Source organism: Pseudorca crassidens, chromosome 2, assembly GCF_039906515.1.
Source record: "Pseudorca crassidens isolate mPseCra1 chromosome 2, mPseCra1.hap1, whole genome shotgun sequence".
Classification (NCBI taxonomy): domain Eukaryota; kingdom Metazoa; phylum Chordata; class Mammalia; order Artiodactyla; family Delphinidae; genus Pseudorca; species Pseudorca crassidens.
Window position 1 is genome coordinate 149218875 of NC_090297.1, and position 19324 is coordinate 149238198.

Consider the following 19324-nt stretch of genomic DNA (forward strand, 5'->3'; position numbering starts at 1 on the left):
AAGGCAGTTATAGATAGAAAATCAAGTTTCAAACAGACACACGGAAAAGCATACTGCCTAGTGGACTGTGTTTCTTTATAACAATATATTTTTTTAAATAACATGCCGACTCTCCTTCCGTCCAGTCTCAGCCCAAACCGGTCCCCCTCCTTCCAGCCCTCCTCTATTATTAAAGGCTCATTATTGGCTCTCAACGAGGAAGGGAGAGCAAGAGACGATTGGCTAAGTGAGAGCAGCACCGCCCTGCGCCATCCCCTCCCACGCCCTCCCTGGATAAACAGCTGGAATGAGAAGTAGGGAGGGAGGGCTGGGATTGGCTGAGTGTCAGTTGCCAGGGTGGGGTGAGGCAGCGCGGATGAAGATTTTACCTGTCTAGGTAAGTCAGGGAGAGGTCAAAAGAAGAAAACAGTGGGAAGCAGGGGAAGCAGTCTCTGTCTCCGTCTCTGCCCTTTGAAATATAAGGGTATTCCTTTCCTCTCTTCAGCCCCCCGCCCAGTGAAGGTGAGTTAATTCCTAACCAACTAACTATTGCTTATTCTGCAGCAAGGGGGGAACCCTTTATACACCAGGTGGGAGTCTTTCCTCTCTGTTCCTCAACTCCCTGTGTCCAGTACGGGATCAGAGTGAGTTGGTAGCTTCTTGAGATTGGAGTGTTTTAGTGGAGACCCAGGCTGAGACACATTTTTTTTTTTCCATCTGCCAGTTTAGGTTGGATGAGCATATTGTGCTGACAACAAGAAAACAGATTTGTTTTAGAAATTTCCATCTCTGAATCATTGAAGTTGCACTGTGATTTTGGAAGAGAATTGTTAGAGGACGCCAAAATGGAAAATCGCCTGGGGAAGAAAAGTGCTTTGGTTTTCCATTCTAACAGGCAAATTTCTCATGGCTTTATGAACTCAATGTCTATTGTTATTTAAATGAAGGGTGCAGTGTGTGTGTGTGTGTGTGTGTGTTCAGTAATGGTAGTGTGATAATGGAGCTCTTTGTGGATGGGTGTGTAAGGTGTGAGCTGTGCTATGTTTTTGTAAGGGTGTGTGAGATTTGGTTACATTGGGAAAATGCCAGCTCAGGCTACCAGCTCATCTTCGGAAAACCCACGGATAGTCTAGTTGCAAAGTCAAGCCTATTTGAGTTGAGCTTCATTAAATTTCTGACTTTGCCTGTGAATAGACACAGGGATTGGCAAACAGGAAGCTACTCAACTGTGCCGGGGCCTCACCTACATTAATATTTCACGGTAACATGTTGAGTCTAGTAGGAATTCCGAGTGGGGCTCAGGCCAAAGCAGTGTGGCAGAGTCCAGAGAGGAGAACCAGACCAGTGTTGTGGTTTTGCTTTGACTTCCTTCGGGCGTCCCAGTTGGCAGTCTGTGTGGCCGGATTCCCTGCACAAGGACGCTGGGTGTAGAAGTCAAGTCAGAGTAGCAAGTCAGCTCTCCGCCATCCAGCTTGTGGGGATTAACACTCTGGTCCCTAACTTCTCCCCTTTTCCTCCTGCTTCCAGAAAGAGGGAAGTGGGAAGACCCAGTGCCAGGATCCCAGGGCCTGGCACACAAGCCCTGAGTGAATATATTGGGTTTCGTCCTAGCAACTGAAGCTTTAGGCTTTATTTAGCTCAGCCCACACCACAGAACCAGCCCGCCAAGCTCACTGACTGAGGGCTGCCATACATGGCGACCTCGTCAGCAATAAAGGTAACCTGCAGTGTCGAGCAAAGTTCTTCTGTGCAGGTGATATTTCCACCCACCCTCTCCCTCAAACCCACTGGTGAAAGAGGCGATTATATCATTGCTTAAACACAAACAGAAAATTGCCCATGTGCTTGTGGAGAGGGATACACACACAGTGCAACTTTTAGTCTTCTTGGCCTTTTCCTTAGGATGTTCTCCAGCCCAAGGCACATTTTGGGTGGTCAGCAAAAAGCAGAGGCACCCGGTCTAAGAGAAACAGGAAACCTCTTTGACCACTGGGGAGAGAGCTCAGCTCTTGGAGGATATAGGAATGGGGTCACAGGAAGAGGGTGATAAGGGGGCCTTGGGTCTGTTCAGATGGTACAGAGAAGCCAAACAGGAGTAGAGCTGGAGGCCTCTTCCCACCCCACCCCCTCCAGATACCAGAGTTCCACACGCCATTTATTTACTCTCCTCCAAGGCTTGACTGGTTTCAGGGAGTAGTTAATATTTAATGTACCTTTGCATGGGTGGCCCCGATATAGGCTGTGCACATTTCTTAACCTGTTCCCTCCTCCCCTCAAGCTGCCCAAAGAGGTCAAGGGTTAAAAAATACAGAACTCTCACCTTGAGTGTTTTGCATGCTGTTCAGGCTTCTTATCAAGTAGAAATACCTCAGGTTTCAATGGCTGCCCTGAAATAGCCCCCAAGTTTCAAGGTTGTAAAGTTGGTGGAAGGAAATGCAGCCTCCAGGTCAGGTCAGACTGGTGAGGGAAGGAGAGGGTGGTGAGAAGAAGAGAAGACGTCTTTATGGTTCAGACTTTTCGGGTCAGGACACTAGGTGTGGAGATGAGGTGTGAGCGCCTTAGAGCTCATTCAGCTTCGGTGTCAGATTCAGGTTAATCTCTGCAGTGATTTTGTTGTGCCTATGACTTGAGCTTCAGTGGCATTTGGTGTCTTTTCCTTATTCTGGAAATAGCTATTGTGGGGACAAAAAGCTGGCCTGGATGCATAAATCTGAATCAGAGAAGAGTGGTCTTAGGGCTTTCAGTGTTTAGTCAGACGTGGCCAGTGGTCCTTCTTGAGGTACCCGGCCCTCTTGCCTCTGGACAGCTGCTGTAATGCCCTCTAGGAGGGCTGGGAGCCACAGGCTGCCCAATAGATGCAGTTGTAAATCATTTCCTACTTCCCATAGGAAGGGGAGGTAGAAAGAGCCCCAGCTTTTGCATCTGTCAAATGGAGAAAATGCCACATCCTGCCTAAGGTATCAGGTTATCTGAAAGCACTTTGTAAGCTATACCCTGGTATGTTTTTTAAAGCATATTGTTTCTATCTCTTCCAGCTGCTTCAGGCCATCCTTTGTTTCAAAGTGAGAATGTGTTAGGCTGCCCTGGGAGGGAGGAGAGGCTAGCACACCACTGTAAAGTCCGAACTGTGCTTGGAGGAACAAGGGTAGTCATTTTTCTCTGAAAGGGAAAGGCAGCATCTGCTCATCCATTCACAGAGAACATTCTACAGTGCGTCACTTTTAATAGTTACTGCCCCAGTGTAACAAACAGATAGGAAAACTAGAGCCAAAAAAACAGACCCTGGGATCTACACTGACTTCTTGGAAACAATACCTTTGTCTTAACAAAGTTTTGCATGCCCCATGCCTATTAGGTACTCATAAATGTTAGTGTAACTGAAAGCATTGCCCAAATTCCATTAAGCCATATATTTTCTGGGAAACAAAATATTAAAAAAGAGCTTACATGGGGCTTCCCTGGTGGCACAGTGGTTAAGAATCTGCCTGCCGGACATGAGTTCGAGCCCTGGTCCAGGAAGATCCCACATGCCGCAGAGCAGCTAAGCCCGTGTGCTGCAGCTAGTGAAGCCCACATGCCTAGAGCCCATGCTCCACAACAAGGGAAGCCACTGCAATGAGAAGCCCGCGCACCGCAACGAAGAGTAGCCCCCGCTCACCACAACTAGAGAAAGCCCGCGTGTAGCAACAAAGACCCAATGCACCAAAAAATAAATAAATAAGTAAATGTATTTTTAAAAAATTTTTTAAAAGAGCTTACAGTAATAGGGTAGAAGCCAAAAAAGAGACCTTCCAACAGTTCAACTAGTTCTAATGTCTACTGAGTTCTAGTGTCAACTCAGTAGACACTAGAACAAATGACGTTTATTCATCAGCGTTTTTTGAGTGCCTTCTGTGTGCCTAGGCTAACGAGAAATGGATCCTCTTCGTTGTAGTGGTCTCAACCCTTCAGGATGTTAGGAATGAGTCAGTACTTTTGGAACCTAGACAGTCATTAACGGAGAGGCTAGCTGAGGTGACTGAACTTCATCCACATGACTTCTCACATTTCTGTTTCTTTGGGATTCTGGATAATGGGGAACTAACCTCATGAAGGAATCCCAGGAGTTATCTTACCCCATGTTGATTTATCACTGGGTTTCTTTGGTATCTCTGTCCCCTCTGGTTCTCCCTCTCTCTCCTGAGAGACTTTGGACCCGCGTGAACTACATGTGTCTTGCCCATAACGGATCTTACCTCTTCCTTCCCCATTGTCCTGCCCCCTCCCTACCTGCCCCAGTTGAAGGTCTCCTCCCAAGCAGGAGGGGAGCTCTGTGAGGCCTTGTGTCTGTCAGCTCTAGGTGGTTGGCAGACTGACTCACCCAGCACAGCCCAAACCTGACTTTGGCACTGGAAGCAATTATTGGCAGAGGCAAAAAAGACAACCCGCCTTGGAATCTAAAGCCCAAGTCTCAAGATCTCAAATAAAACCCAGTCTTCCAGGACATTTTACCTAGTATTCAGAAGGTGGGAAAGATGGTAGAAAATAAAACCTGGCATTGTGGGGAAAATATGGATTCAGAATCAGACAAAGTATACTCTAATTCTAGCTCTTCCCCCAGGTCCCTACTTGATCTTAGAACTGTCTTTTAATCTTAATTCTTCTAGAATTTCGTTTGAGCATAGGAGAGTCACCTTTGGCCTTTCCAGCTCTGGTGGAGTTTTTCCCACAAACAGGAATATGAAAATCCCTGGGATTCCCTGAAGGAAGATGACACTACCTTCCTTTGCTATTTCTGTTGGCACGATGAACTTGAAACTGTTCTTTCCCTATGAGTTGGAGTTGGGAGAAAGCTACCTAGAACATTGCTCTTGTCCATTTGACACAGATTAGGGAATCTCATTGGGAATAAATGCAACATCAGGAGGGTGATACACAAGAGGGAAACTGGGTTTCCGTCCACCACTGGGGTGCCATGCACATCCCTCCCAGACTAGGGGATGACGGTGGCTGGGGTGGGGGTCGTTGTGATGGTGCTGATGATGTGGCTATGGTAGCAGCTGACTGTTACAGGGCCGTGCACTGCACAAAGTGTTTTCCATGGAGTATTTCATTCTATAGTCACGAAAACCCTTTAAGGTAGGTACTATTACGGGCCCTGTTCCTTTTTTTTAAAGAAAGCTTTTATTTCCCTTGCTTCAGTCTACTTTGATCCGAGATGGATCTTGTCTTTTTCTTATTACAAAAACAGTAGTAGTTACTCATTTATTCCTTAAGTGTTTGCTTACTTACTACAAACTGAACTGTGCTATCGGTTCTCATTTAGTCTTACTATTAACCCTATTTAATGAAGAAAAACAGATTCAAAGAGTAATTTGCCTCATCACAACACTTTAAATGATGGAACTGGAATTTGAACCCAGATCCAGCTACCTCCAGAACCCAAGCTTTAACTCCTGTAATATGTAGTGTTTATAGTAATGAAAATGTAGGTTAAGCTCCCTGGTTCAGAGAAAAAACATGACCAAGAGAAATGATGGAATCTCTTTTCTGACTAGACTGCTTCTCCACCACCTAAGTCTGACCTTCTGCATGTATGTAAGCCAGCTTATGCGTCCTTACATGTCCAGCTTATGTGTCCCCCTGCAGGCTGGGGGTTTGGGTTTGGGTCATGGCTGAGCATGGCCCCTTCCAGCTCTCTGTTTGCTTGGTGTCCCTGCTGCCATGCTGCTCCAGGGCCTGAGCAGAGCCTCGCTGGAGCCTGGCTCAGCTCACACGTGGCTTTGATTCTTCTCTTTTCAGGCCCGGCCTGGGACATTCTTCGCTTCCCTTCGCTTCCCCTCTGAGAGCCCCTTTCACCACCCCTGCACCTTGCTTCAGGCGATGCCCGAGAGAGAGCTGTGGCCAGCAGGGCCTGGCTTGGAACCCGTGACCCACATTGGCAGCTGCGATAGCATGATGAGCACCACCTCCACCCTCTCTGGATCTGTACGTACTCTCTGTCTGCAGCCTGGCCCGCTCTCCGCACCCCTGCCCTGCCCTGCCCTACCCACCACCATCCTTGCTCACTGTTCCTTGTCTTTCATCTTCCTTGTCAGGGAGTGAATCACACCAGTTGGTATTCTGCCTCTGAGTCACCCCTGGTTCTACAGAGAATAGAGTGGGACAACCCCAGAGAGTAATAGGACAAATGAGAGTTTTTCCCAGTTTTCATTAGGTTGCGTGGTTTAATTGAGATGAGAGAGTGGGTCAGTGATCTGAGGTCACGGTGGAAACTAGAACGTAGATCCTTGTAGCACGTGGATTCCTGAAGTCCTCTGCAAAGAACAGTGTTACTTCCATCTTTTACAAAGATCAAAGAGCACGGAGCAGTTAAGAGCCTGGGTTCTGGAGCCAAACAGATCTGGGTTCTCTACTTATAAGCTCTATGACCTTGGACAAATTACTTAATTTCTCTAAGCTTCAGTTTCAGTTTTAAGATGGGCATAATATTAATACCAAATTCATAGGGTTCTTGAGGTGAGTGAATGAAATGCATGTAAAGCACTTAGCACGTGCTTCTATGTAGAAAAGAAATAGCCTATCTGTAAGTAGAGACTGAGAATTTTCCAAAGTCCCTGTGTTTAACTATTTGTGAGTGACATGTAATAAATTGTAATTTTTCTGGGTATGAATTTAAATCTCAATTCTTATAAGGTTGGTGTGACAGAGTAAATCTGTCCTATGTCCAAATGTAAGCATTCCTTTGTTATGGGTACTCATCACATACATAATAACCCTTGAGAATTTATACTTTATTGTTCTATATCCTATACGTAGAGGTATTTGATAATTTAAGGATCGTAATGATCTCTACTGAATGTCAAAGATGTTTGATATAGTCGGTGAGTTTTGATATGTAAAAATGAAGTAGGAAAAGCAGCACACAACACACAAAAAACCTAAAGTGCAGACAATCTGTAGATAATTTCTTTTTAACCCTAGATGATGGGACCTCACAGACCACGTTCAGTTTCTGTTAAGCAGAGGCCAACATGAGTAGTTACATACCACTGGACACAGAATGTGACAGGGATTAAAGGTTTTCAAAGTGAGTCATCCATAAAGGAGAAATTCAGAATTGGAGTTTTGGAAGACTATTTTAGTAGGAAGAGGGCAGTAGAGAAGATTTTGTTTAGGGAACCTCTGGGGTCTGCATCAAGGCTTCCAAGGGCTGTATTCGGGACTTCCCTTGACCATGTAAGCCTCCCTCAATCAACTGACAGATGATTCTTTAAGGAGCCTGGGGAACTGGAGAAGTTATTCCAACAACCATCTCCCCTCCCCCTAAGATATTTTTAGGGCTTTCTCAAAATCTTTCCTGGACATCTGAGTGGGTCTGGAAAATATATAACTCTGAATTATCTCCAATATTAGGAAGAGATGTAGAGACGGCAGGAAGGGACTCAGGCCAAATTTCCTATATTCCCATCTGCCCTTTTGGTCCTCCCTTCAACCTTCAACTTTGGAGAGCGATTATCCCATGGATCTTCCTAGCCTTGTAGAACATAGGCAGTAACCATCTGAAAGGGCCTCACCTGTTCTCCCAAACACTCCTATGTGCTTTCTCATAATGAAAATTATTTATTTTAATTTCTACTTAATATTTAATACTAAGTTGCTTTCCCCTCACCCCATACCAGTTTCTCCACCTTCCTCCCTTAAATTAATATTTGCTTAAGAAATAAATGCACACGTTTTTTAATGTTAGCCAGAGCCAAATGCTATCAAGAAAGTAAATACACAAAAGGGAAAAAAAAATCCTGTATGGAATGCATTTCAAAGTCAAGTGTAAATTACTTAGTAAATTGATCTGTGACTAGTCATGATAAATCGGCTGTCTTTCCTGTTTGTCCTCATACTGTCCTTGACATGCCAGATCAAGAATGCAGAAGTACTTTGAAAAGTTAAAAGCAATACCATTCAAGTTTAAGGTCAAATCATCATGCTGCCCATATAGTTTAGAACAACACTGGAGACACGCGAAATGAGATACTTGACATAGGTTACACAGAAGAAGTGGAATTAGAACCTGGGACTGCTTCTGATCTTGGCCCCTAAGCATTCCACCCAGGAGTGAACAAAAGAAAGGTCATTTGCCATCTGCCTGCCCGGCTGGGTGTTACTGGGACAGCAGCCCGACAGTCTCTGCCCTCCTTGGTGCCTGCAGTTTCGGAAGCAGCTCAAGCAGGTCTGCAGAGTGGCATGATGGAGGGGTTTCCAGCTCTTCAGCAATCCTTCCCAGCGCAGGGTGGTTCTCGGGCCCCGCCAGTTTCTGGGGAGCTACCTCTCATAGCACCCTCTCCTCTCTCTAGAGTGACAGCAGCTACGACTTCCTGTCCGCTGAAGAGAAGGAGTGTCTGCTCTTCTTAGAGAAAACCATTGGCTCATTGGACGCCGAGGCTGACAGTGGACTGTCCACTGACAAGTCTGGTCAAGCCACAACTCCCCGAGGTCCCCGAACACTGCCCACGACCCAGCCTGCCGCCCAGGGTAAGAGAGAGTGTCTAAAAAAATCAAAAAAGGGGACTTCCTTGGAGGTCCAGCGGTTAGGACTCTGTGCTTCCACTGCAGAGGGCACGGGTTCGATCCCAGGTCGGGGAACTAAGATCCCGCCCACATGCTGTGAGGCCAAAAAAAAAAATAAAACCCCCCAAAAAGCAGTACATCCTCTGGCCACTCTCCATCTTGTCTGCCCTCTGCTCTAAGGGTCACAGGCAGAAGAAGGAACAAATGCTCTCCTCTGCATTCTCATGGCTGGAATAAAGCCTTGTTGTCCCTGCAGGGAAGGAGGGATTGCCGACAAGCCAGCCTTCTATGTCTTTCTATGAAGTATCAGAGGCCTGGGAGGGAAAGGGGTTTGACCAGCACCCATCCTCTTATGGAGAAATTCTAAAGCAATATGACCACAGAGGTGAGGGAGAGATTCAGGGAGGGGTGGGTGGTTGGCTCTGGAAAAACTAAGTCAGTCTGTGGAGCTAATCTGGGTGACCCAGAGGATGAGGCTGCAGGAGATAAGAAGAGGGAAGGGCTCCCTTAACTTCAGTGGGTGACGTCTCAAGGGCCTTGTGAGAGAGTATGGAGTGGCGTTGAGGCTCAGTAGACGGGAAACAAGGTGACACGTAAGTGTGGCCATGAGTGCAGGGCCACATGCCCCAGGGTGAGGGGGGCATTTTACTCCTGAAGACAGACCCATTGGTATCAGGACTGTGATCACTTATTCATTCATTTAGCAAATATTTATTGACAATGTGTTAGACCCTCCCTGAGATAGAGGAGGAAGTGGGGAGGTGGGGCTTCCTCTGCTGCCTGGTGCTGATTTCCTGGTCCAGTGGGCCTGATACGCGTGCTTACTCGCTGGAAGAAAAGAGCCCCTGCCACTCTGTGGTGTGGGGACAGCTGTGGCCATTACAGAATCATCCAGGTGCCTATAGAAAGTGAAGGCAGAAGAAGGCAGAAGCCTGGTCCGGCAAGAGCAAATCACCTGTTGACCATGTTCAATGCTGAATGCTCCCACTGGGCTCAGTTACCTGAGGGCCCCAGGATAGCTAGAGGGACTGTCCTGAACCCCAACCAACCCTGCCTCTGTAGAGGGTTAGAAAGAGCCTGAGTCAGGAACATGGAGCTGTCTGGGGCTGCCCTTTCCCCAGCCATCAGGAAACATTAATCCTTGGTTGAAGGGAAACTGCTAGTACTGATCTGTTAGTCTAAATGACATCCAAACAAGAGTTCTACCCTTTAAGAGCAAAGGAACCGCAAAAAACAAAACCCATCCATTGCTAATTAGAGATCAGAGTCTGGGAGGTGTTTTCTTTCCCCCTGGCAGCAGGGTTCTCACCACGCACTCTTCTTTGCCTGTTTTCCCGACCCTCACAGGACATCCGAAAGAGACCGTTCAGCAAGGAACAGAGCCGAAAAGAGTGACTCCATTCAGCTTGTCTCATCTGCCCGAGCCTCAAAGCCTGGGCCTCAGGTCTGGCTCCTGCAGCCTCCCCAGAAATATCCACATCGGCAGAGACCAGATCCTCAGAAAAAGCACCACACAGACTAACAGCCACACCCCAGCGGTATCTGACGGGCTTGTCCCAGGGCCTGAGAAAGAGCAGGTGGGCCAGAGCAGTGAGCCCCCCCAGGCACCGACGGGCCCCCGGGACGCTGCCCTTGATCTGGACAGGGCTTTCATCCCCCCACCAGAGGCCTTCCGGGACACCCAGCCAGAGCAGCGTGGGCAACACGGCCTGCCCAGACAGCCAGGGGAGCTGAGTCCCAGGCCCCAGGTCCACACATCACTCAGCCTCCAGCAGAAAAGGAAGACCACTTCAGAGGCCATGTCCCAGAAAGCCAATGAGGAAGGCTCAACCAGGGAACCTGGACAGCCTCGGCCTCCTCCAGCTGTGTCCTCTCAGAATGCAAAAGCTGAAGATGTTCCTGTCCCATCAGAGGGGGCTCCACATGCCCGGCTGGCTCCCCTCACAGCCCCTAAGCCACGGAAGCTGCCACCAAATATTGTGCTGAAGAGTAGCCGGGGTGGTTTCCACAGTGATCCCCAGAACTGGCTGTCTTGCCACTCGGAGGCCGGCCCTGGAGACTCGGGCCCCACCTCGTCATCACTGCAGGAGCAGAGGAGAGCACGCAGGGAAGCGCTGGAGAAGCTGGGGCTGCCCCAGGACCAAGATGAGGCCAGCACCCACTTAAGTAGGCCCTCCACCAGGCTCAGGGAGACGCGCACTCAGGCCCCCTCCCTGGCTCCGCCTGTGGTTCCAGCTCAGGTCTCAGCAGTGACAGGAAAGGCTCCAGCACCTGCACCAATGCGGGGACCTTCTCCAGTGAAAGCTCCGGGTCCGGCTCCAGCTCAGCCATCTTCTCCAGGCAATGTTTTGGTTCCTGCCCAGGAACCCACTCCAGGGAAAGTTCTAGCTGACAAATCCATGCCAATTCCTATCCCTAGGGCCCCACGGGCAAATAGTCCCCTCACTCAGCCGAAGCCAGACTCTGGGCTGACTCTCCAGGAGAGCAGCGTCCCTGGCCTGAGACAGATGAACTTCAAGTCCAACACGCTGGAGCGTTCAGGCGTGGGGCTGAGCAGCTACCTCTCAGCAGAGAAAGATTGCAGCCCCAAAACCAGCACCTCTCTGGGAAAAGCCTTCTTGGACAAGATCTCACCCAACGTCTTGCGTAACTCCCGGCCGCGCCCGGCCTCCTTGGGCACCAGGAAGGACTTCGAGGGTATCCAGGTGGGCAAGTTGGCCGACCCGGAGCATGAGCTGGGTTCCAAGCGCCTGTCTTACCAAGGACAAAGCCGTGACATGCTGCCTCGATCCCACTGTGTCAGTGTCAAGATCTCCCCAAAAGGCGTGTCTGATGAAAAAAGAAGGGAGGCTCTCAAGAAGCTGGGCCTGTTGAAGAAGTAGGCACTGGCCACCAGCACCCCCACACAACCCCTCCCGCACCCCGTTATTCGAGAAGAGACCCAGGGCTCCACTTAGTCTATCCCACCTCACAAGTCAGGGGCTGGGCAGGGGTCGGCTTCTCTGCAGGTCCTCTTCTCTCCGAGGGAGAGATTGGAGCACACATTTCTATTCAGAGTGGCTGTACCAATGAGCGCCTGCGTGAACCACCCTGAAGATGATTTCCACAGGAGGGTGTGTGTGTGTGGTATAGGCTGTGTCTATCACCGAAGCTATTTATATGACAGAGTCATTGCTCAGAATTCCTCACTTGTTGGAAACTTTCTTACATCGGGTAGAGCTCAGGCAAGCCAGAACTGAGTGCAGAGGGGTGGCTAAGCCTGAGAAAAAAAAGTCAAATGGGACAATGGATGTACCCGTGACACTAGGCAAATGCAGGATCACATGAAATGTGGGTCTCCCAGAACCCCTGCAGTGGGTGGAGACTGGCACAGACCTTGCTGGATTCCCCTCTCGCTTCTGGCCTCCCGGATAGGGGGCCTGCGGCCAAGAGGAGTTGGTTTGTTATCTCATCGTCTGCTGCCTTCTCTCTGTCCCTAGTCCCAAGGACCAGACACATCCCTGTCACTAAAAACTCTTGGTTGACTGATACCAGGAGAGCTCTTGCTGGCCTGAGAAGTCAGGATGAGTGCCCACACTGCACACCTCCACTGGAGAGGGCCTTGTCTGTGGGCTTGTTAAATTCAGTAATAAACTACGGTGGTCCCTGACTCTGGTGTGCCTATCCTTCCTGCTCCGGATCTCAGTCTGCACAGTGACCCCAGGGTTGGCCAACAGTGAAATGGGAGCCCAAGCCCAGAGGCTTTGTAAATACCGAGGGACTCTTACAGGCCTTCGTCTACACGATTGCAAGTTGTTTTTTGATTTCCTCAATTCCTATGGGAAATCAGCACAGTGCATGCTCTGCTAATTATTCATAGAATATCAGAGCTGGGAGGGGCCTTAGAGACACTCTAGTCCCACCCTGATGGGGAAGGGAAGTGACTCATCGTGGTCACTCTGCTGTTTAGTAACAGAACTGAGATCAGAGCTGGAGCGCCTGATGCCGCTCCCCTGCCGCATGACCCTCCCCTCCAGCGGTCCCTTTGTCCCTCCACTCAGCTTCCTAAGGAGTCACCAGCAAAGGTCCAGCCCTAAAGCTCTTCAAGATCTAAAATGTCTTCCGAAACATCAGAGATTAAACGTTGTTCAGGATCGTATTTAGTGTTGTGGGTTTTTACTTAGTTTGGGAAAGTAGCAATATAATAACTCGTTTTTAATCCCAAATTCCCTGACCAAGTTATGCACCTTGAGCACATGCTGGAAGGGCGTACTGTGGGTAGGTGGTGTGGGCTTGTGAATACAAGCTTGGAGATCAGACATGGCTGGGCGTGACCCCTGCTTCCCCTTAAGAAATTAATGTTATTCAGAGACGTGACCTGGTTGGAGTCCAAGGTCCCCAGATGTGAGGGGCAGATAAAGGGAACCGGGTTGAAAAAGTGCCCTTTAGGTCTGCTGAGCGTTTCTGGGCTGTGTCCTTAGGGACCCAGCACATCAAGGCTCAGTATCTCTGCAAGTGGTGAGGAGGTTAAGGTAAGGACAACAAATGGCTGCGCCCTGCTATGGCATGTGGGATGTGCTTGTGACAGTTTCTGTGTACACTCTCACACACACACCCAAAAGCTGATGCCTTACTCCTGGCCCTGGGTGAAGACCTGGCCTGTCACAGCCAATAGGGTCACCCATGACTGTCTGAGCCACATCTTACCACAGACACCCCCCAGAGAGAGAAGACCCCCTCCCGCAATACTGGTCAGACATGCTGTATTTGGTTGAACTGCTTCCCAAGACACAACCTGAAGAATGCTCACTTTATTATTTATTAATTTCCCTGATAAATAGGGAAACTTGGGGCCAGCTATAAAGTAAGACTTGGTAGGAATCTGGGGCCTTGGCATTAACACAAGCCTCACTAACAGGTTGGTCAGGGCCACATCCTGTTAAATCCCACTCCCTGGTGAAGGCAGTTTCTCTCCCAGACAAAGCAGAGTTACACACAGTCTGCCCTGCTGCTCTGTATTTTCATCCTGCCTGGTTCCCCAAGTCACCCAATTTGAGATACTCCGTCCCCTTGTTATTTAAAGATACCATGCTTCCCCATGTCCTTGGCCTTCAAAGAGCATGTTTTGCTCTAAGGATGGTCTTTGGGATTCAAGAATAGGATAATAAATCCAAACCTGGTTGTCCTCATTTTGAAGAACATCAAGGGGAGGTAGTAAGGACATCCACTGTCCTGAGTTGCATCCATCTTCCTGTCCCAGGTAGGACTGCTCTTCATTCAGCTAGAACTGATTGGGGGAGAGGTGAGAGTGGGGTCAGGGTTGTTCTTATCCCCTTTGAAGGATTTTAGGCAGAAATATGAGTTTAAAAACCACAGTGACAGGCTTCCCTGGTGGCGCAGTGGTTGGGAGTCTGCCTGCCGATGCAGGGGACACGGGTTCGAGCCCCGGTCCGGGAAGATCCCGCATGCCGCGGAGCGGCTGGGCCCGTGAGCCATGGCCGCTGAGCCTGCGCGTCTGGAGCCTGTGCTCTGCAACGGGAAAGGCCACAACAGTGAGAGGCCCGCATATCGCAAAAAAAAGAAAAAAAAAAAAAAAAAAACCACAGTGACAACTCTACTTTCACATGGCCTTATTTCTCCACTATCCCCTGCCTGCTGTAGTCTTGCTGCTGCTGGAAACAAACCATCTGCCAAATACAGGAGCTGGCCCTCCTCAGCCTAGCCCGGTGGGGTCTGTGCCCTCAGATGCGTTGGTAGCCACTCCTCTGAATCACCACTCATATGCCACCCTGAGAGTTCTCCAGGCCCACGCACTATCCTACACAGAGGTAAAGGGATGGACCCAGTCACCTCTTAGGTGGCCCCCTCCATAGTGGGAAGTGTGGTATGACAGATGCCACCCTGGGGGTACGTAGGTGTGCAAAAGTTGGTGTTTATTGCATGCAAGAAGAGCAAGTGAAAGACTGGAGAGCAGGCCCTACTTGATGTTATGAGTTAGAGCCGGAGGTGAAGAATTTGAATATGTGTAAATATGTGAGATGAACCAGTTCATCCTCGATCCATGATCATTTTGTAGGAAGAAAAGGATCATACTGTCAGAATATGAAGCTGTAGGTTCATAAACTAGAGGAGGGGGAGAACCAGGGGCATGGGCAGGAGAAAGCACGTCTACCGCAATCAGAATCTAAGAAGGAAGGCAGATACAGTGCTCCCATGCTCTTTTCTTCACGTGAGTGACTATGGAGCCTATAGATCTGGGCTCAGGTTACCTCCATCACTTACCAATGAGGGAACCGTGGGGATGACACTTTAATTTTTGAACCTCAGAGTTCTCATCTGTAAAATGGGTATAATAATACCAGGCTTTCAAGATTATTAAGATGAACAAGTGATATAAAAAAATCTAAAGCTTAGTACTTGACATAGCATAGATAGTCAATAAATGACAGAATTATTCCTTCTGGGTCTTATTCCTTCCTTCTCAAAGGGAGCAAATGTAGACAGGGTTGGCAGCCAAGAGCTCACCCAGTTCAGCTCTGAAGAAATCGGAGAGAGCTTGCTGCAGATAAAAGTCCAAATTAACAAGTAGGCTTTGGCATGCTCTCCAAGGGACTCAACTTCACCCAAGCCGTGAGTCCCGGAACTTGAAAACAAAGGGATCAGAGTGAATATGGTGTTTCTGTCTCCGTGAAGGCTGAACCAGCTATTTCCAGCTTCTCTATCCCCAAACCCAGATTGCCATTTATCATCAATCTCTTGTTGTCCGTGACCATAGAGTTTACTTCTGTTTGCTTCCTTTAACTTATTTTTACTGTGGTTCAGGGAACTATATGCTGCTCTATAGTTATTTATTTTTCAAATGGAGGGAAAGAATAAACATAACAGGAGGGAACTCTGGCTAAAAATCAGGAAGAGACAGAGGTTTCAAGATTCCTGGGGCATTTTCTAAAATAAGGTAGGCATCTTTCAGGAATGAATCAGGCATTCGTTAGCAGGAGGAAAGAAGGTATATTGGGCGAACTCTCCAAATCCTTCTGATATGAGGGCCCTATGAACTGGAGGAGTCATCACCCACATCACCATCCCCACCACCACCATCATCACCATCGCTGACTTAGCATACAAGTGAGGTAAAAACAGATGATGTTGTAAATCCCACCCATCATTCCCTCTTGCTCATTGCCTATCTGGAGCACTGTCTTTATTCACCACTTGCCATGTATCCAGAGTTCAAAATAATCTGAAACGGATTCTTTTTAAAAAGCTCTGGACCAGGTGAGCTTTAGTAAGTCGCTTCATCTCATTCATAAAATGCGGGGTTGGACTGGGCTGATCCATGCCAGCCTTGAAGTGTATGTTTCAACACACCCAAGCAACTTAATTAGGAAGACCAACACCCTGCCAAAAATAATCACAAGGTAGTCTAAGCTAAAATACACCTCATAGAACCTAAGAGCTGGAAGGAAACTTTTAGGCTATCTAATCCAACCTCCCAGCTAAAGAGGAATTATGTCTATAAGTGGATATAAATAGTCAGAAAGATAGATGGGTAGAGGCATGGATGGATGGGTGGATGGAAGAGAGGAGAGGGAAGAGAGGATTGAGAACATATAGTGGCCAAGAGCACAGGCTTAGGAGTCAGGCTCTCTGCACCTCAGCTTCCTTTTCAGTTTATTTCTTTTTGATTCCTTTAACTTCCTTTGTAAGGGAACAGTATGCTGTCCTACAGTCACTTAGTTCAAAAATAGAGTTAAAAAGAAAAGAACTTATAACAGGAATGAACCCCATGGAAGCAATAGCAATACTTACCTGTTACAGTTATGAGCATAGAATCAAATGAGATAATACATATAAAAAGCACTTAGCACATTGCTCAATAAATGGACTCTATTAATGTTATCATCATATACATATTTAATTCAGATACCAAATGGGTCCCCCTTGAGGACTGGATTAATCCTAGCCTGCACCTAAATTCCTCAACCTGAAACAGTCAAAAGCCCTCACCATCAATCCTCCTGTGTTCCCTCTACATCTGTGGTGCTGCTTCTGGGCCTCCCCCGACCTGCCCACCCTTCCACCCCACACACTGCCCACCCCAGAGCATCTTCCCTGTCCCTAGAGCCCAGGCCTTTAACTGATTCCCAAGGGAAATCAAGTTTAAGCATTTTGTTGTTTTCTGAGTTCCTAACTGAAGATTGAGTTGAGATGCCAAGGGACCGAACATGAGGCACAGAGCCTACCACCACCTCTGTGTCACCCTTTTTTCCCTCTCTGTCCCTTCTGGTGTGTTACAGCACTCCCAGGAAACTCTCACCTCCATCCACACTCAGGGCCCCTCATGCTCTGAGCATTTGCCACAAGAGACTTTTCAAAACATTTCTTATCCATGAATAGGAGTGTCTCGTTGAAATGAGCTCTGGAGACTGCAGTGTTCTCTACCTCCTTACCTCTACCCTTGAAAGCTGGGGGGTGGGCTGGGTCACGGAGAGTCTACAACACAAGATGGCTCGTGACATCTACGCTTCCAACTCACACCGACCCCACTACATTCTTCCCAAGGGCTTCAGCAGGGCCTCCTTTGGATAGCTCCCTGCTCTGTGGATAAGCAAAGAAGTTTGGCCCTCTCTTCCAGTGACACCCCACACTACTTTTTCAGGCAGGGGCTCTTCTGTTGTTAGCCAAGGCCCCAGGTAGGTGTTGTGGGCTATGGGAATGTCATTTAGCTGGTTAGTTCAAATATGGTATCATTAGCATTTTAGGGTGATTTTGTTGACTTAAAAAAATTGGGAATTATGTTTTATTTGGTGGACAAAACTGAGGACTTAAGCCCAGGATGTAACCTCTCAGATAGCTCTGAGAGATTGCTCTGAAGAGGTAAGGGAGGAACCAGGATATACAGGAGTTTTTGCAACAAAGACCAGGTAGTTGCAACACCAAAAGATTACTGTTAATTAAAGAAAACCAGACATCTCAAGTTAAGGAATTTAGCACTTTTCTATGTATGGGAAGATGTAAGAGTCTGGACTCACTGATATCATTCCTTTGATGTGCACCTCAGCTATCTGGGGCCAGTATCCTGTGTTTTCTCAACCTGAGTCTCCTCAGGGTGCATCACTGGGGGGTGGTTGCAGTGATGACTGCTTGGTGGTGGGCATCCTCTTTCCATCTTGAGTCTCCTCAGGGCCCACCTTCAGGGATGGCTGTAATGTGATGGCTTGATGGCTACAGCATCCTTTGTTTACTGATATGGCAGGCAAATTTTTCACTGAGACTTGAAATCAGGCACAATTCTAGACCCAATCTTCTGCCATCCCACCTCCACCTTGAGAGGCAGGGATTGCCCTGTGCCTCTGACATCACCCACTGGTAAGGCACATCCTCTGGTGGACACCATGCCCTGAGCAGCCAGCCTTCTGCAAGAAGATGGAGTGACTACCAAGGTTTTGTTTATGTTTTTGTTCTTCTGCATTGGACTGGAATATCTCCCTGTGATTTATAATTGAAAATGTATATTTGGTCTTAATCCCCATTTCTGGCACAGAGCTCCTAAAACCTTTGAAATAGCCTGTGATGAAAGCAATAAAGGTATCTTTCCTTGTGTTAATGAGGTGACTTTGGGAAAGGCCCTACAGAACCTATGAATGGGGACTTGATCACCAGGGTAACCAACCGGGTGATTAGAGAGTTCAGTCCCACCCACTTCCCTCCCCCTCCACCCTATACCCATACCTCTAGGGAGGGGAGAGGGGCGGGAGACTGAGTTAAATTGCCAATGGCCAATGATTTAATCAATCGTGCCTATACAATGAAGCCTTCATAGAAACTCAAAAGGATGGGGCTCAGAGAACTTCTGGGTTGGTGAACCAGAATGCTTCCATGTGCCACTGTGCCAGGCTGCAAACTCCACAAGGACAGAAGCTCCTTTGTTCAGAACCTTGCCCTATACATCTCTTCATCTGGCTGTTGATTCATATCCCTTAATATCCTTTGTAATAAACCTGTACTCTAGTGAGTAAACCGGTTTCCTGAGTTCAGTGAGCCACTCTAGCAAATGAATTGAACCTAAGGAAGAGGTCATGGGAACCTCCGATTTATAACCAGGCAGTCAGAAGCACAGGTGACAACCTGAGCTTGCAATTGGCATCAGAAGTAAAGAGGAATCTTGTGGGACTGAGCCCTCAACCTGTGGAATCTGATGCTGTCTCAGGGTGGATAGTGTCAGGATTGGGTTGAACTGTAAGACACCCTGCTGGTGTCACACTGGAATTGGGTACCAGATCCTCTTCCCCATGCTGTTGCACTCACTTCTTGACCAGAAGATCAGGGCAGAATTCACAGCTTGAGGAATAACTCTTTAGCCCTCCAATCTGTGCTTTATGCCTCAGGTGCCCACTCCATTGCCACTTCAAAGTCGACATGTCCAAACACAGACCCATGTGAGGGACCCCTCACCAAATCTGACTCTTTTACAGTGTTCTCTATCTCAGGGAGCAACCCTAGCATCCTTCCAATCAGTCAAGCCAGAAACCAAAGCATCATCCATGACGTCACCCTCGGAAATCAGATACCAAATTATGACAATATCACTCCAAACATCATTCAAACCTGTCCTCCTTTCTGCTGCCACTGGAGCTGCACCAGTTCCCCCATCTCTCTCCTGGTCCACAGCAGCAGCTTCCCAAGTGTTCTCTTCACATCCGCTCAAGCCTCCCTCCAGTCCCACCCAGCAACCAGAATGGTCTTTCCATCTATATTACATTTTCTTTCATGGAAGAGAAAAGAAACCCTAAGAAAATGCACATGTATCTGCACATTT

The 19324-nt window shown here is 48.1% G+C and overlaps 1 protein-coding gene across 6 annotated transcripts in view; it reads left to right on the top strand.

Moving 5' to 3' along the window:
• The window catches only part of C2H1orf116 (chromosome 2 C1orf116 homolog), a 37689-nt gene extending 25514 nt beyond the window's left edge, over positions 1-12175 (top strand). The window contains exons 1-5 of one of the 6 annotated variants that reach the window (XM_067729138.1): positions 269-501; positions 1507-1696; positions 5761-5946; positions 8313-8490; positions 9874-12175. In XM_067729138.1, the coding sequence (XP_067585239.1) occupies positions 1673-1696; positions 5761-5946; positions 8313-8490; positions 9874-11408 (1923 nt within the window). In that variant the 5' untranslated portion in view covers positions 269-501; positions 1507-1672 and the 3' untranslated portion in view covers positions 11409-12175. Of the gene's footprint in view, positions 1-268; positions 502-1506; positions 1697-5760; positions 5947-8312; positions 8491-9873 lie in introns of those variants that run through there. The other 5 variants (XM_067729142.1, XM_067729139.1, XM_067729141.1 and 2 more) reach the window with 5 other exon arrangements.
• The last annotated feature ends 7149 nt before the right edge of the window (positions 12176-19324 follow it).